This window comes from Gordionus sp. m RMFG-2023, chromosome 3, assembly GCF_954871325.1.
Source record: "Gordionus sp. m RMFG-2023 chromosome 3, tfGorSpeb1-WG-v2, whole genome shotgun sequence".
In the NCBI taxonomy this organism is placed as follows: domain Eukaryota; kingdom Metazoa; phylum Nematomorpha; class Gordioida; order Chordodea; family Parachordodidae; genus Gordionus; species Gordionus sp. m RMFG-2023.
Genome location: NC_088777.1, coordinates 43,000,170 through 43,019,307, shown reverse-complemented (window position 1 = coordinate 43,019,307; position 19,138 = coordinate 43,000,170). Strand labels below are relative to the sequence as shown.

Below are 19,138 nucleotides of genomic sequence, written 5' to 3'. Positions count from 1 at the left end.
TATTTATCACGAACATGTAGACACTGGACATTTAATACAAATTCAATAATACAAAAAAAAAAGGTAATATAAATAAATCTAAATATTTTGGATAAATTAATTCTATTTAAAAATAAATAAATAATATATGAGATCGCGTTGAAAAGATAAGTTTTATGCGCAATATAAAGTATCGATATTATATATTTATATATAAATCACATTTTTTAAATTAAAGAACAAGAGCATGGTGTTTGAAAAAAAAATGGGACATATTAAAATAGAAAAAGGATAAATTGATGGGATTTTAGAATAATATTATAATAACACAGTATATTGCGTGCTTATTGAGTCTTTTTGTTTAAAATTAAAACAAATAATGCAGAACAAAAATATTATAGAAATATAAATATTAAATTAAATACATATATTTAAATTAAAGTATACATACATTTATATAATAAAAATAAGATATTTAATTTAATCGTTATTTGATTTAATATTATATTTGAAGGACATCAAATTTTATAATGATAAGAGGCTGATTAAGCGAATATGAACATTTTAATTACAAGCCATCCTTGCCTGCATTGGTTCTCACAATTGATAGATAAATAATTGTTATCTCGATCGAATTTTTTAAAAATAGTTTATAAAAGTTAATTATCTAATTAAGAAGCGAGACAAGAATAAATGATTCGTATTTTCTAAGAATGTGGATAAGTTTTAAAACAAATACTATGTGGTATATAAAATTTTTAATTAAAATTCGATCAGTAAAAAAAAAATAAATGAATAAATATATTAATAATATTTATTTAAATAAAATATCATTTGAATTGTGTTTTTTTGTAATCATAAGGAATTTAAAAATTTTCTATAGACATTTTAGGTTTACCACAAAATGCCCTCAATTGTAAAATAGTACAAGCCTTAAGGCAGCATTCTTTATATGCACCTGGTTTTCTAGATAACATATTAGTACCTGGTTGATGGATGATATCGTCAGATTCATCAGAGTCGTCGTCCTCGTTATAATTGTTAGATGAATCTACATAATCTAATTAATTATTTTTTAAAAAAGTTTGTTAAAATATTCAACTAATATAGAAAAATCCTATTATATACATAATGTATATTTTTATATTATTAAGAATGGGTGAGTATGGGAGATCGGGATGTTATCATCTAAATTCTTGCGGGCGGGAATTTTCTTATAGGATACTTACTAAATACTAAACTCCAATATTTTAATTGTTTTATTGAAAATATATAACTATATTATACATTTTAGGCGATTAAAAAAAATTTTTTTTAACATTGGGCCAATAAAAATTTCGTAGAACGCAAAATATGCAAATATTGAAATTTTTTTAATTTCTTAAAAATATAAAATTATAAAAGTTTTAATTGTTTTGATAACAATGATCTTAATCCCTTGAAATCATCATGGTGTTCCTCTTGCTTGATTCAACTTGCATAGATCATTTTGCCAGATTCTTTTCCACTAACTCCACGAGAACAGAAAAAACTAATAAACACAGCCACCTAAAGAATTTTATTCGTTTTGATAGTCTCAGACACCTGCGGTTCACTTGAACCTCAAACCATGGAATTTTCAAAACAATAGGAAAGAAGTTACGTTTAATCAAAAATGTTACTTACGGCAAAGAATATCAATCGAAATTTGCTTATTCAACTGTCTACACATGGATCATTAAGCCTTATCGATTTAACTTAAATAGTTATTTTTGGTTCTTATTTTTTTTAATTCTTATTTTTTTTAATTTTAATTTTATATATTATTTAATATACTCACACTTTAAATGTAGATTTTTTAAAAAAAAATAATACATATCAAATTTTAAAAAAAATTAATTGTAAATGATAAATAAAGAATGGAGTTCATTGAAAAATTATCTTATATAAAAGATTAAACCCTGTATGGGGTTAGTCTTCAGATGTTCCTACGAACCATTTAAACATTCATTTCAGAATTAATGATATAACTATAAGTTTAAATTTGATTTTTAATTTTAAAAATATTTTTACATATTAAATAAATCTTTTAAAGACAATGCAAAGTGAATTAAAAGATTGTTTTTCTTAGTTCTCACAAACAACCGCACGACCATCCTCGAATGGGCTTATTCCTTCCCAATATTTATTTCGCAAAAATTATTATATTGTATTTTTTTTTCTTCTCTATATGTAAAAGTAAGTAAAAGGAACAAAATTATTATTTTTTTAGAATTATATAGTAGTGAGTATAGCTCTGATCATGGTGTTTGCCTTTTAGGGCTCACATGATCACCGATCTCCCCTAGATGAAGAATATATGAGCATACTATAATAATAATCTTTAACTTTTAAAAAATAAAAATTCGTCACAAATAGTTTACAATATAAACTCCAATAAGTGGTCATTCAATGACTGTTCATTAGCAGGTAGTCAAAATAAAAATAAATAGGACCTCAAAGGATCGAAGTAAAGCAATCAATATAATGAGGTGATCACAATGAAAAAACCACTTTAGAGTTTTGCTGTAGATCATTTATTAAAAAATAATTTATTATACTTGAATTTTCGTTCAAGAGACCTCTTTTAAATCTAGATTTGCCTTCATAATAAACCCCGTTGCACACGAGATGCAATATTTTATTCAAATTATTGCCGCAGTATGTAACTTTATGAGTCTTTATAACTTTTATCATATCATCGATTTCGGTATCCGTTAGTTTCGATTCACTCGACCGAATGTCGTAGAAACGCGCGTTAACCATAGAGAACTCTCGGCTCAATAATTGAATCAGGAGTAATGAGATTATCAGTAATTTTTTTTTGTCGTTATTACACTTCATAATTGAGTTGAATTTGAGCATTGTTATTCCTTTATTGTTCTTTGATTCCGACTAACAACTGTATAAAAAAAGATTTTTTTTGAAATGAATTACTTTATATAAATTTAATCTAATAAAAAAATGCATTCCTCCTAATGAAGGAAAAGGTATATTTTTTTAAAATAAATATTATTCAGTAAGATAAAAATAATAAAATTTAATAGAACTAATATTTGCATTAAGAATGTTTACGGGAGTATGGAGATAATGAATATCCGCTAAGGATTTTTATTATAGCAATTAAATCCCATTTATAAATATACAAATTTTGTAAAAAAATTTTTATTTTGGATGATTTTGTCAAACTCGAAAATTTTGTTTTGTAACCTAATTTCAAAATTTTTGGGCAAATATAAATATTATATAAATTAGGGGAGGCGATGGGTGTAGTGCTTTTAAAATATTTTTATATTATTTAAATCAAAGTTTTAAAAATAATTTATAAATAAAGATTTTTTTAAAAAATATAATATATTTTTTAATTAAAGGTGGGTTTTTAAAATTTGTCCTACATATTTTTAAAACAATAATATATTATAATATATAATGTATTTTATTCATGTTATAAAACTTAAATATATAATGTATTATGAACAATTGAGTGATTTTAAAGAAACATTGGTAACAAAAGATATAATATATTATATAATGCTCACTGATAATTTGATAAAATTAAAAATATTATTTCCAACCATAGTTTATATTACATATTATTATGTTACATATATTAATAATAAAATGTATTTTTAGGTATTAAAACTTGACATGTTTTTTTTATTCAAAGTTTGCTCTTCATTATATATCATTAAGCGTGCATTAAATTATTTTTACTTATTTAGGCCTAGCGCAAAATTTTATGTGCCAAAATTAATAGAATCGAGCCCAACAAGTAGTAGTAACACTTAAGATTTCCCTAAATAAATCAACTTTTAATTAAAAAAATTTATAACATAAGCAATCATATCAAGTGGCCTCTTATTCGATAAATAAAAATTGCGTCACAATATTTACATTAACTTCACTTCAGACTATTTATAATAAAATCACCGATTATGTAATTATTCTGTTTTATTTTTTTTATCTGTTATTTTCAGAGTGTAAATTTTGGCGCTAAAGAGAACAAATTAATGTTTTAAATAATAATAAATATATTGATAAATATTATTATTTTATAATAAACAGAATGAAATGGGTGCTAGACTGTTCGCCGCTAAATTTTATGACTTTCTAAGACTATGCATGAAAATTTTATTGGTAAATAAAACTTAAAAATTATTATTAATCAACCTTATATATATTTTCCAAGGTTGGACATGTTATAAAAATGTATTTAAAATACAGATGGACATGTTCTAAAAGTGTATTTAAAATAGAGATAACACAATTATAAAAAAAATCCAAGAGTGACGTTTCTAAGCATATTCAATTTAGGAGAACTTTTCAAAAAAATTCTAATGTTCTTAAATTGAACAAAAGAAAGGGATTTAGATTATAATATTTAAAATGTTAGGAGCGTTAGCTATACTTTCACATTTTGAAGGTGCTAGAGAAATTTATAAATGAAAAGGGTTTCATAATAATTCCAAATTTTCAAACAGGGACCCACCCTCCTTGATAATGCTACTATAATACAGTATATTTTAGCAAAAAAAAAATTATAGTTAATAATACTTTTAAATATTTGTAATGAAAAAAATGTCAAACCTAAAAAAAAATTCAATATTATGGTATCTCTAAAATGACTTACATAAATTATACAGTGTGCATTGAATTCCATAATAATAAGATTAAGTAATTTATTACCTTCTAGCAAAATTATAAAGTCAAGTTTAAAAAAGAATACTAAATTACATATTCCACGGACATACAAATAGATATATTTTAAGTTTAGCATAATTAAATTTACTTGTTTAATATCTAACTCATTAATATAAATATGCTTACTATGAAAAATAAAAATTTGCATAAAAATGCTGTAAAATCTGCTTCCCTAGTAAAAAAAATATTCAAAAATGTAATTTAGAATCTATATAAATTAATCTATATTTACATTTTAATTAAAACGTTTTATTAAATAATATCGTATTTCCTCAAGATATTCTTATTTTTTTTTTATTAGCTCTTATACTAAAGATATTAAAATTATTTTATACTTTATTACAAATTGATCTTAATGAATAATAATTAAATATGGTTTATAACAGAATTTAAATTTTTTAATTCAATTTTTATTAATACTAAAATCTTTTTTTTTAAATTCTGAATAACCTTGGTAGATATCAAGATGAGTATGTCATGTTAACAGTGATGTATGGCGGGTAACAAAAATCAAAATTTATATTATTAATAGAATTACATAAGCGCAAGTAGATATGAAACTTTTATAAATGACACTCACTACATATCTCCGCGTTAAATATAGTCGACTGCATTGTTAGGAAATGCTAATAAGAATCATAAATATTATTGCCAGCCTTCAATCTAAGATTTCTATACTCATACCAATAAAGTAGCCTTTATTGTTTATATGAAATCTGTTATTGGTGTTTGTTTTCAATAAATGCATTTTTTTTATTTTTGGACCTAATTGAATTAGAGTCTAAACCTTTTGGCAATCAATACATTAGTATATTTTGTTTATCTGAAGATTATTCGCAAAATTAAAATTCTTTTTTTTGGCTAGCTAAGATACTTAATGTCAAAACCGTTTATCTGGCATGGCACCGCAACAATGCTTACTATAGTCTATCATTATGCCATGGTACTCTTTAAATTCTTGAATGACACAATTTATATGAAATATAAGACTAGTTATTCAAGTAGAGCGTTGCTAAAAAAAATTTATTATCATTTCTCGCTTTGATATCGTGTATTGTTTATTACAATCATTTAAACGTAATTTATAACCGCTTTAGTAATTGCCAGTATAATTTTGAAAATTCTAGTAAAAGTGAGATGTTAATATTATATATCCCAGCAGATATTGCTTGCAAAAAAAAATATAAATGATTCATTTATTATATTATGGAGAGGGATCAATCTGATAATGGAATATCGACAATAAACATTACGATGATTTAAGAAAGTTTAAAATTTTTATTAATAAATTCATTGTAGCTACCAAAAATATGTGAACGCGAGTTTCACCTAATGAACTGATTATTATAGACTTTCGAGCAAAATTTATTCCGGAAAATAATACTTCTCCAATAAAACTACAATTTATGGACTCTTTTAGTGGAACTCTTCTCAATATATGTTGATAAAATTCAATAAACATTCACTAGTATTGATGATGAAAGAAATTTTACCGATTATTATTATAATATATTTTATTCAATTATTAAATGGTATAAAATAAAATTTCCCCCAGAATTATGATTACAACAAAATTAAAAATTTGTATTGCAAAAAACTTAAAAAAATATGCAAAAATAAGTAATATATAATATTATAGCTAGGGCTGTCAAACCAAAAAGTACGAATGTTATAATTTTAACCCCAACTGTTAAAAGAAATCTTTGAAAGGTGAGACTGAAGGGTTATAAATATTTTCAAACTGGGTTTAAACTTCATAACGTGTTTTAAAATTATATACATTTGTTCAATAATTAGCTTTATATGTGGTTATGCTACTGTTACTTAATTTATTATTTTTATGTATGTTCTATAATAAAATTAGGAAAATTTAACTTATTTTCTCTAATTTTTGATTGACTTATATTTTAAAATAACCTTTTTAAAATTTCAAATAAAAAATCATAAATCGAGCTGTTATGCTTCTCGGCTCTAACATATGTGATCACCAAGTATAATGAATTGCAAAATGTATCGCTAATATTACCTACGCTTATCAAAATAATAACAGATAATGTAAGAAATAAATTGCAAGCTCTACAATCAAGAATAGAGGGAGAAAATTAAAGTACATTACTTTCCTATTTAACTAATTTTTGATAATTTATCAGAGAAAACATTACTCTATAAAATTTTTGGAGGGAATATCCATAAGTTTTGAGCCCTACTAAGCCGATGACCGCTGAAGCCTCCTATAACATAAAAGAATTCTATTATAAAATGAATATACTGATTAAGATCATGTATACTACCTAATCAGGATCTTGTAGACCTCCTGGGTTAGTTGGGTCTTTAAACCTATTATTTATTTATATCCAATGTCGTATCCATGATTTATTTAAGAGAGAGATGGGTTACGAAAAATATTTCGAGGACTTTGCCTCCATGCCTATAATTTCGGTCACGCATATAAATGATGATTAGGTATTTTTGATTTTCCCTTTTTTATTTTGCTTTTAGAAAATATGTAATATTTTTCTGTTATCTTCGTTAAAGTTTATCCAACAATTATAACACTAATACTGTAATATGTGCTAATGATTCGGCATTTATTAGTGATCATGAGTGCTTTAAACAGTATAGTAGAGCCAGTGTAAAGGAAAAAACTATTAGCAACAAGGTTTTAGCCAAATTTGTGATTTAAAAGAGATTAAACATTTGTTCTGAAAATTTTTATCAATATTTAGGCCGTGTCATGGTTAGTTCTTTCTAAACAGCAGGCTATTTAGACGTATACATAGCTTCCTCTAAACAGCCTAAAATGAAAGATGTAATATTTACTTATGAAACGTATCTTTGTGATTTTCAACCAAAAAAGTGTGTCCTAGTTCAAAATCATCAATTTAGCCCGAGCTAAACAAAAATAAGTTGCAAAAAATAAGGAAAAAAAACCAGGACGAGGACTTAGTTATATTATATTAATCCATTTGGTAGACAATAATAGGGGTTTTATGAAAATCAAAAACGAAGAAAAAAAGAAAGAAAAGATAAATAAAATCCGATTATCAAAAAGGAAAGAAATTCCTAAAATCCTCTTATAACAAAATTAAAAGAGATGTAGATAAGCAGTTATGTTATCAGGGGGAAAAGTAGATAAATATAAGTGCATCGAAGAATACCTATATTATTTTAAAAAAACTCCCTGATCGAAAATGTTTAATTTTTGTTTGTAGGCTTTAAAATCCCTGTGGTATAGTTATACCCCCCTCTCCACCCCTCCAAAAAAACCACTCAACACGTAAAAACATCATATTTAGACAACCAGATCGTCGATTTTTTTTTATTAGCAACTTAAATACTGATAATTATAAAAAATATAAACACCTGATAAATCAAATGGAGAATATTCTAGAAAGTTCTGTCAATCAGGAAATTATTATTTTATAATTGAAATTGCCAACGTATCTTAATCTCAATAATTAAAATTTTTAAAAAAAATTATATCCTTTGGTATTTAATAGCTGAAATGAACCCTTGTTTAATTCAGAGAAAGGTGACCTTCACGGGATTTGTTTAAGCATATATAAAAAATTATATTTATATTTTTTGTCAATAATCATTTACTATTAATAAATTATTTATCATAAAATGAATTATTATACAAATAAAGATATTTATATATCATTGAATTAATTTTATAAGTAGCAAGTTTTTAAAAAATTTGTATCAGATAAGCAACTTGACTTCGTTCCTTTAAACCCTATTTAGTAATAATAAATGTTTAAACAAGAGCATTATAGAGAAAATATTTAATAAAAATATTTTTTAAGTTTTTTTCTTGGAATTTTTCTTCTTACAAAATTAATAAATTTATGTTGCACGAATTCCCGAATTTTTAATGTAAGAACATAAGACTTATTTTATACAGTAAAAATAATAATTTAACTGCTTTATACTAATCCAAATCCTCATTTTATTTTATTGGTTTTAATTTTTTTATAAATATATTTTGGGTCAAAAAATAAGAATAGCTCGAACCAGGTTTTTTTTAAAATTGTTTTTGTATCTGAACCTGACTTCAGGGCCATCTTCAGAGCTTTGTTTGATCTGAAAGGCCAACAAATTTTTGCCAAATTGAATTCCCGATAAAGCAATTGTGGCAATTATGCATTCGTTGCATTTGTAAGAGTCAATGTGTTATTTTTTCAACTTTAAATAATTTTTTGACCAAGTATTTTAAAATTTGATTTTACTCAGCATGTTCAGAATTCCTACCTTATGAACTTCGGATAATTTTGCCATTAACTTTTAAGTCATTTTTCATTAATACCTTTTATAAAAACTATGAAAAAATTACTATTATATAAGTTAAAAGTAATTCAAGAGTTCATAACAAAATTTTCCAAAATTCATAAAATAAAAATTCAACACATGTTGGAATAGATATCCAGTAAAAATAAAATTTTAAATTTAAGGACCGCATTCAAAAAATGATCTAAATTTGGAAATAAATTGTTAATTAACCGAAAAAAGACATATTGGCCGTATTCCTTATATAATAAAATCAAAGACGCAAAACACACCATAAAAAAAATGGCTAGGTCCTACTCTCAAGTTTTGTTTATAGCGCCAGCTTTAAAGAGTATTAAATTAAATTCCTAATTAATTTATATATATTACCTGTAATTTATTTCCTTTTTTTTCTCTATAATTTTATATATATAAAAATGATAAATTTGATAATTTTTTATTAATATCAAACAGTTATATGTCATTTTGGCTAGCTCATGGTTCTTTTATAAAAATTTTTATAATAAAATTATTCAAATTTCCAATGTCTTTATTTTATTTTATTTTTTTACTTAATAAAATAAAAATTTTCTTTTTTAATAGGTAAAGATAGGAAATAAAAATGGAAGTTTTCTCTTATTTTAACTTATAAAAGGATGTTAAAGAAGACAAATAATAGTCCAACAAAACGACTTTGATATTATTCTTTTTTTAAAAAAAAAGATTGTAAGTTTAAAATTTGTACGAAAAAAAGGACAAACATATAATATAATGCAAAAATTTTATAATTATATTATTTTTTTGGTAATAAACTATTTAAAATGCAAAAGTTATAAAATAAGGCAATTTTTTTTAGCCCATCCCTTCAAAAATAAAGCAACTAATAATAAAATTGACCGTCAATTTTGAATTTTTTAATATCTATTACTTATCAGTTTGTTAGATGAAGAAGAATTTATTTTAAACCCAAAAGCTAGAAAATAAGTTGTAAAAAAATAAATAATTATTTATTAAATATTTGTTTTCACCTTCGAAAATATTTTGAAATGTCACGTTTGATTTAAAAAAAAAAATATTTTAGGGCAAAATAATTATCAATTAATTTTTTATATGGTTTAAAATAAATTTCAATTATTTTTGTATATGTATTAAAGGGGATTCAAAATCATTTAATTTAAAATAATTTACCGAAAAATATTTTTAATTTTTTTGTATTTTATTTATCTAGGAGGACATTACAGAATGAAAAGTATGTGTTGTTAAACGACCCGATTTGGGTAGATTTTTAAAAATGGTTCGATTAAGATAGCCAAAATAATATTATGTAAGCCTAGAAATTTTGCACATAAATGGCATAAAGGTTTGGACCTCTATTTACTAATCGAGTATACCCATACTAATTTTCAAACACTTTTGCCGCGAACTTTTTAAACTGATCTTAATATGTATATATTTATTTGTATATAGATAGATTCCTCATTCAAATTTATAAAATGCATGAAAAGTTTATAACGAAATAAAATCGGAAAGTTCTCTATAGATGTTGATAATATATTTTTGGTTAAATTAAATTTTTCAGTTTAAAAAAAAATAACCATCTCATTAATTGATTTAAAATTGAGAGAATCAGGATACTTGGCGAATTTCATATCCCAATGCGGTATTTCTATAAATATACTATTATACTATTTTATTGAAAGAGAAAAAAAAACAATACCAAATGATGAAAGAAAATAGCATTCTAAAGGATTAGAAGGAGAATAGAAAAATAAAGTTGCAGCCGATCTTATTTGGAAAAATTAAAATTTAGCATTTTTTTTATTAGATTAAAAATATAAGGTATGCATTAGTGATCTGCATCGGGCCTAATTTTTCAAGCCCGCCCGAACCCGAATTTTTTTTAAAAAAAATTTACCCAGCCGGCTCAGCCCGAATTTATTTAAATATAGAAATTAATCTTTATAATTACTCAAAATAAAAGACATATTGTTATATGTCGTTTCGTTTCAATAAATAAAATCAAATATTTTTATTTTACATAAAAAATTTAATATAAAATTGATAAATTTAGATATATTTAAAAAAATTTCCAAGGTTCGACCCTACCCGGCCCGAATTTTTTTTAAAATATAAAGCCCGGCCCGGCCCAAACTTTTTTAAAATATTAGGCCCGGCCCGGCCTGAACTTTTTTTAAAATATTAGGGCCCGGCCCGAACCCGATTATTTTAAATAGAATGGGCCCGACTCAGGCCGGGTACGGGCCTGGCCTAACTTTGCAGATCTCTAGTATGCATATCTTTTTTTTTTTAAAAAAAATTATTCGAAACTTGGGGAAAATGATTCATAAATAACCATAATTTTTATTCTCTTTTGAATGTTAAATTAAGAAAAAATAAGAATTTTTACCCAAAATTTATCACTATAAAAGCGGGAGATCATTTTGACCGAGTTATAATAATATATAAATACCTTGATAACTTTTTTGGAATATTTCGACAAATTGGCGGTAGAAATGTTTTCTTTAATTCTTCTTCTTTTTAAAGATTATAATATTAAAATTATGATATTTTTTTATTTTAAACTTTGTGTATAGGTTATTTTTTTTAAAAAAATTATATTTATAGCCATATTATAGTAAGTAAGAAGTATTTATATCAATTTTTTTAAAATAATATATACAACTTTTATAGTTATAGACATAATTAGGAGATTAAAGCTATTATTAATTTTTGTTATTTTACTGTTTAAATTTGTTGTCTGAATTTTCTTAGAAATGCCTTTTTTTCCTCCTAAACATTTTATTACACACATATTAAAATGAGTAAAGACGTCAGATTCTAATAATATTCAATCAAGGCAATACCCATCTTACAAAAACACATAAGAATACAAATTACATGAAAAGCTTTTAACAAGATTGCTAATACTAATTAATTAATTTTTTTTTTCTTAAAAAAAAAATTCTTTGTTTATTCATATTTAATATATCGGTACAATATTAAATAAAAAAAAATATAAACAAGGTATAAATAGGTTAAAATTATTATGATTGTGTTACACATAAAATTTATCAAATATATTTAAACAATTTAATCATAAAATATGGCATTACGTTAAATTTTAAAGTAAAGGAGACTTTTGGGTAAATTTTTTGGGCCATAAATTTTATTGAATATTTTTAGATCCCCCTTTTGAAGGTTTTCAACTGGATTTTATTTATTTTTTTAAATATAATTTGGGTTTACATTTCTATTTTAATTTTAATATCCACAACTCAAATAAAATCAGGGTTTCTTTTCAAAATTAATGAATAATGTGCGCTATAAATGATTGCATATTTAAGGATAGCCTTGAATTTACAAAACCCTACACAATATGTTTATACAATATAATATTTGATGTATAATATAATTTTACGCGGAAGGAATTAATGAAATTAATTTAATTAGGGCTTTATTTGGGGGAGGGGTGTATACTTCAGCTGTTCTCGTTAAATTAATTAGCTAGTTGGGAAAATCATGGCACAGCGAACAAAGAGCCATATGACCTCAATCAAATTTATGATCTTATGATAAATAAATTTGATATAAGGGAATCCGGGGATAGGCAAGCAACTTTTTCCTGAAATCTTCTAAAAAAACTTTCTAACCTTTTTATGTATTATCTTGAATGCAATATATTAATATATACCGAAACGAAAACCATATAATATTCGTGGACTTTATCACAGTTTATTAATATATTATCCTATTTTTAAAATTTCATTTTTTGTAAGTGTTGATATTGCTCAACAAGCCCCAACCTGGTTGAGTCAGACCACTTTTTAAACCACTTGATTCCGTACAGCACCTTATAGTGTAAGATAAATTGTTATTTTATTGTTCAAATTATAATGTATTGGGAACAACATGAGATTTCCTCTATTTTTAGAGGTTTTGAAAAACTCAATTTAAATACAAGAGTTTACTTCATATCATCTATTAATATAATTTTCAATATTACTTTTAAAATTATGTAAGAGAGATTCCCAATTTAGCTATATGGAACCTATCCCAAAAAAATTAATTACATGTACGATGTACTCATCATTTAGGCAGCCACCGTTTGAGATAGCCGGAAATATTTTTTTACCAAATTTAAAAATTTTTAAGTGTTTTTAAAGGTCTCCCTTAATTTCTATATTTACATTTTTTAATATCTTGAAAATAAGAAGATAGCTCATATAATTTAATTAGTGATTGCAAGTTTATTCACAAAAATTATTGACGATTATTCGGTTTAAAATTTTAAAGAAACACAGATAATCATTTAATAAAGTGTCTATCCATTAAACATATTTTAAATATTGAGTTGAACATATCAAATCAATATCCAATGACACAACTTTTACAAATGAGATAATGAGAAGTGGAAAAGAAAATTATATTCCCTATTGGATTGGATAATATATAATTATTAGATATTCTCTATTTTTTTTTTTTAAATATACAAGTTTTTTTAAAAAAATAAAATAAATAACTAAATGTACCTTATCTATTGATTTGTTTTGTCTGTTCCGATTAAAATGTAATTTTTAAGATAAAAATTTAATAGAATTTGCGTCATAAATTAAAGGGACAATTAGAAAAATTAAAAAGGTGTTTTTTTCCATCACCTTAATTGAAGAACCCTATTTGTTTGTAAAAAAACAATTAATCAACTTTGAAATTCAAAATTAATATTTTATTATTACATATATTTGTTTTGTAATTCGAGTTTTCTTCGAAAGAATTGGCAAGAGATAAATAAATAAGAATAGTGCAAAAAATTGCACTTACGAACGTTAACGGTAAATAAACCCGTACCCGAAAAGTTATTTATATTTGTTTTAAATAATAGGATTTTCACATTTGAGCCGATGCCTGATATGGGCTAGTGGGGAGAGTGTATATTAAATATGAGACGACAGATGTAGATTTTTCTCCAAAAGTATAATTCTAAATTTCTAAAAAATTTCTTTAAAATTTTTTTCCTCTATCCCATCTGCGTGGTCTTGGCTAAACACTCATTATATGAGTAAGGGATTTATAAAATTTATTTAAAAATGGGTGTATATGTGTGGCCTACAAACACCGCGTAGATATGAATCAGAAAATATTAAAAAAATTTATTAGAATATTTATAAGGTAAAATAATTTTAAAAATATAAATAGCACAAAAATAAAGAATATTTATAAGGTAAAATAATTTTAAAATATAAATAGCACAAAAAAATATGTTATTAAAAATAAGCGCAATAAGAAAATAATTCAAACTCTCATAATTGAACTGAACTAGACAAAAAAAAGTATACAGCTTCATACTGCCAATTATTTTCTTCTTCTCACTTTTACTAAATCATAAATAATCTTGATTATTATTATTTTTTAATCATTATAATTGGTATTACGTAAATAGCGCGTATAAATATCTATAGTAGCATTATACATTTACAAGCCTGATCTGATTTGTTATAATATATATTATACATATATATAGACTACACTTATGATTAATCAATCAATTATAATCGATTGTAAAAATATGTTCTACCTGAAAATAATTACGCAGAGTTTTGTTTAATAAAAATTTAGTGTAAATAGCTCAACTCAGCCCTATACTTTCTAGATTTTTAGTTTCACTAATAATCTCATAAAAATAAAAGCCTTTTCCCTCATCCGCGATCCTGAATTTATGTGAATTATTATAATACGATGCCATTTGCGCGAAAACATTACAACCTCATCAATAATACATTATATTTCTTACTTTTCTGTAACATATTTAAAAATATATATACGTGATAACAGAATAATTAATTTTCTCGCTTTTTTTATAACCAATATTTTTATACTAGGAACATTAAACATGAAAGGACAAGAGTTTTATTGCACTTTCTTCTAGCGCAAATTTTCTGCTAACTCGTTGCTAGATTTGAAGATTTGAAGGAACGTAATTCATTCAAACAAAAGAGAAAAAAAACTTCATTTTTTGGCAAATATAATTTTTTATTTATCAAAAATTAGTTTAAATATATTTTAAATTTTTATTCGATTTTATTATTGGGGATTTTCTATGATTAACATCTAAATTTATTTTAATGAAATAATTTAATTATTTCGAAAACATCAGGACGAGTCTTAAAAAAAAAGTTTCTGTTTTAGGAGAAATTTTAATTATACAACTAAAAATAAGGCCTTTCACAGATTTAAAAATAGAAAATGATTTAAATATATTATAATAAGGGGAAATTTTGAAATAATTATTATGCGTAAGAGAAACCAAAGGAGAGGAGAGGTTGAAATATTTGATATACAAATATTTTCGCTTTAATTCCGATTAATTACAATAAAGATAATAAACCTAAATAAATAACACTTTCCATCTTATTAAGACTATTTCATAAAACTGTTACTTACAATCAATTCGAGTAATCCTAATCGATTTCGCCTTCGCGTATTACCAATATAAATAAAAAATAAAATCACTCATATATTTCTGATCAATTTGTCTAAAATTTATTGAATTAATCTATAACATAATGGATAACATTTCTTGGTAAAATCAGATTTTTAAAAAATAAAACCTAAACAGTAGAACGTATGACTAAAAATAATCCAAATGCATACATTATAATATTACATAATTTATGATTAGTATACCCAATTTTGCTATAATATTCTAAATTTATCTATTATGTAAATAAATTCTTTTAAAAAAATGATTAAATTTCTAGTTAAATTCCATCCTAATATGCAAAAATTGTCATTCCCCTGTGTACCACTCTTCAGAAAATTTTTTATTTATGGTACCAACAAATTTATTAAGGATAATAATTTGTGAACTAGAATGGTGAATCAATTTTCACGATACATAAAATTATATACATTTTAGCGTGGCTAAACTGACATATGCCGACTTCTAAGATAATACAAATCTAAAATACACACTACCACTCAAATAATTATTACTGGTAAATAATAGAATGATAGATAGTTTAATATCCATTTTATTTAACATAACAATATATATTATAAAATTATATTTAACTTAAAAAAAAAAATTAAAATATATCGCAAAATAAAGAAATTTACCATTGAAATAAATTAAGAAGGCTTAATTTACAAATCAAAGGTAAATTCTAAAACAAAAATTGAGATAAACAGTTATTTATTATATTCAGGGCTAGACGCATGTGCTTAATGAACAGTAACTATCAACCCCAGTGTCAATGTTAGTTAGTATCAAATTACTGATTTTAGCATAATTTTTGGATTCCACCGTTTCGTTTTAATTATGAATTACTTTGGTTGTAGCCCCAAACTTCAAATATTATGGGGCAGTTCTTATCATAGTCTAGTTTTAAATTAGATATGGTCATTTAGTAAAAAGTTACCTTACTTGATATAACTAGTTGAAGTTATCTAATAGGTACATTATAGTTATATTCTAGTTACCTTAATTATTTAAAAAGATTATGTTAATTACGTAACTTATTTAGTGCAGTAACAAAAATAACTATATATTCAATAAAAAAAACAAATCATAGTATACATTATATTTTACTTTAAAAAAAAATTTGTCAAGAAATGAGTTGTTATTTACAATAAATAAATAGAATCTATTTGTATTCACTACATTAGATTAAAATTGTTTAAATAAAATAATTTTTAAAAAATAATAGAAGTTTGATCAAATTAAATCTAAATAATTGATTTAATTAAAAAACTGCTTATAAAATTTAAATTCCATACTATAAAACGAATATTATTAAAAAGCCCCATTCGGGTGGATTTTTCAAAATGACCCGATCAAGATTTTAACTAAAATAATATTATGTAGTGTGCCTGGAAAATTTTACTCATATGTGGCATAGAGGTTTTGACTTCTATTTGCCAAATTTCTAGGCTTACATAATACTATTTTAGAAAAATATTAATAAGTCCATTTTAAAAAAATGACCCAAATTGGGCTTTTTAACAACACTATACAACCAACACAAAATTTTTAATTTTGAATATGATTGAGGGAATGAATTACGAAAATTAAGATTTTTCTGACATTTATTTTTAACAAATAACACATTTAATAAAATAATCGAATATACTTATTATCTAATATATAATAAAGTATAAATTTTAATTCAAATTAGATTAGTTACAGTAATAACACTGCTAGTTTTAATTATTCGAACTTTAATTATATAGTAACAATATGACCGAGAGATTAAGGTTCTAAGACTCATTAAAGGCTTACTCCGTTGTTATAGAAGGGCAATTACAACCTATTATTTTAATATTGATCTATCTTAACTTTTTCATAATCGACATAATTATTTGATTAACTTTTGAATTTATTTTATTTTATTTATATTTTTCCTTTCTTATTATTTAATTTAATTCATTACACCTCCATGAATCAACAATTTCTGAAAGGTATTGGTGGACAAACCAATAGCAATATTATCGGATATAAAATTTTATCCAATGCCATTCTCTAAATTGTATGTTCCTTCCCTCTATACCATCTCCTCATATGAAATCAAGCAAAAAAGAGATCAAATAAAATTTAGCAAAAGAAAAAATTAAAATCAAACCTATCCCCTCATTCTCATTCATTTTTATTCAAATCATGATAATGTCATTGTTAATTCCTCCCCCTCCCCCCAGCCTTCAATGTCAATGACTATTTTATGCTGTACTCTCTATCCTTGTATTTGAAGTCCTGTGTCCAGCAAGACTTAGGTTCGATTGCTGGTGGAACAATAATTTTTTTAATCAAACTTAGATTAAATTAAAATGGTTAGCACATGACTAGACAGCTGAGAGGGGTCAGGGAAATAAATCCCTCTTACAACCAAAATATGTAATTTAATATTTTTATAAAAGACTTCGCACGTTAGAGAATCGTATTATTAGAGAATATTATTATAAGTGCTAGCAAAATGGCAGAATGATTAGAGAAAGATATCTCCGCAGCAGAAAAAATTCCTTACTAAAGTAGATATCAGATATAAGTATAATAAATAATATGATTATTTTCTTCTTAAAACAACTTTTGTTTAATGCATTAAATTATATATTATAATATAAATAACCACATAAATTATGGTAACTATAATTATTATAACTGTTTAAATGCCCGATTTGTGTTTATTTTTAAAAAGGGCCTATTAAGATTTTAACAAAAATAATATTATGTAGGCCTCAGGATTTGTCAAATAGACGTTCAAATAGTATTTTATCCAGATATATTAAGCAAACCTGAAGATTTTACATAGATTGTCAAATGTTTGTAGATCTGTAAGCGAAATCTCGAGGCTTAGTCAATATTTTTCTGACTAAAATATTGAGTTAGCCGTTTTTAAAAAATGGCCCTCATGTAGCGAGTTTGCATCACTACTACCAAACATTTGTGCCATCTATGAGCCAAATCTCCAAGCTTACATAATATTACTTTGGCTACAATCATAATTAGGCCGTTTTTAAAAATCGACCTAAATTGGTCTTTTTAGCAACCCTAAATAATATTACAATATGTAACACTAAAATTAGTTAACGGTAACTAGTTACATTTCAAGTAAGATGATTATGATATTCTGTCAAAAGTTCTAATTTTAACATGGTAACTTTTTGATACATCTACTTATGAAAATTAACTTTAACAAGAATTCTATCTTTACAAAAAATCTTTACAAAAAATTTTTACAAAAAAATCTTTACAAAAAGTATATAAAATATTTTTAATTTTGAAATTTAAAAATTTCTATAATTAATAAAAAAAATTACGTAATAAGTATTTAAAATTAAATCGAGTGAGGTATAAAAGATTTAAAATTAAAGTGAGCCCTCCCCATCCAACTTTTCGGGTTATGGTTAAATATATGGTAGTTCATGTAATTCCTATAAAAATTATTGAACTTGCAAATAAAACAAAGAAAGAAGAAAATATGAGCAAAAAATGAATATTATATACCTATTCCAAAATTTTTCAACTGATTGATATAATTTAAATTATTTTTCAATACCATATCCCTGATTTTTAGTTTTTTTAGATCAAATTATATCATTCAGCTAGTTATAAGTTAGATAAGTTGGATATATTTTTAATAAAGGATTTAATAAAATACGGTTATTATTTTATATATGTTGT

At 24.1% G+C, this 19,138-nt stretch overlaps 1 protein-coding gene across 3 annotated transcripts; it reads right to left on the bottom strand.

Moving 5' to 3' along the window:
• LOC135926358 (LIRP-like) lies at positions 1–11,556 on the bottom strand. 3 transcript variants are annotated; one of them, XM_065462204.1, is made up of 3 exons: positions 11,438–11,556; positions 2,559–2,899; positions 1–1,039 (listed from the first exon to the last, which is right to left on the bottom strand). In XM_065462204.1, the coding sequence occupies exons 2-3, from the start codon at positions 2,860–2,862 to the stop codon at positions 846–848; spliced, it is 498 nt and encodes a 165-aa protein (XP_065318276.1). In that variant the 5' UTR covers positions 2,863–2,899; positions 11,438–11,556; the 3' UTR covers positions 1–845. The 3 variants fall into 3 exon arrangements, with proteins under 3 accessions (XP_065318276.1, XP_065318278.1, XP_065318277.1); XM_065462206.1 differs by lacking the exon at positions 11,438–11,556 and adding an exon at positions 4,628–4,645; XM_065462205.1 differs by lacking the exon at positions 11,438–11,556 and adding an exon at positions 3,073–3,254.
• Positions 11,557–19,138: the final 7,582 nt, after the last annotated feature.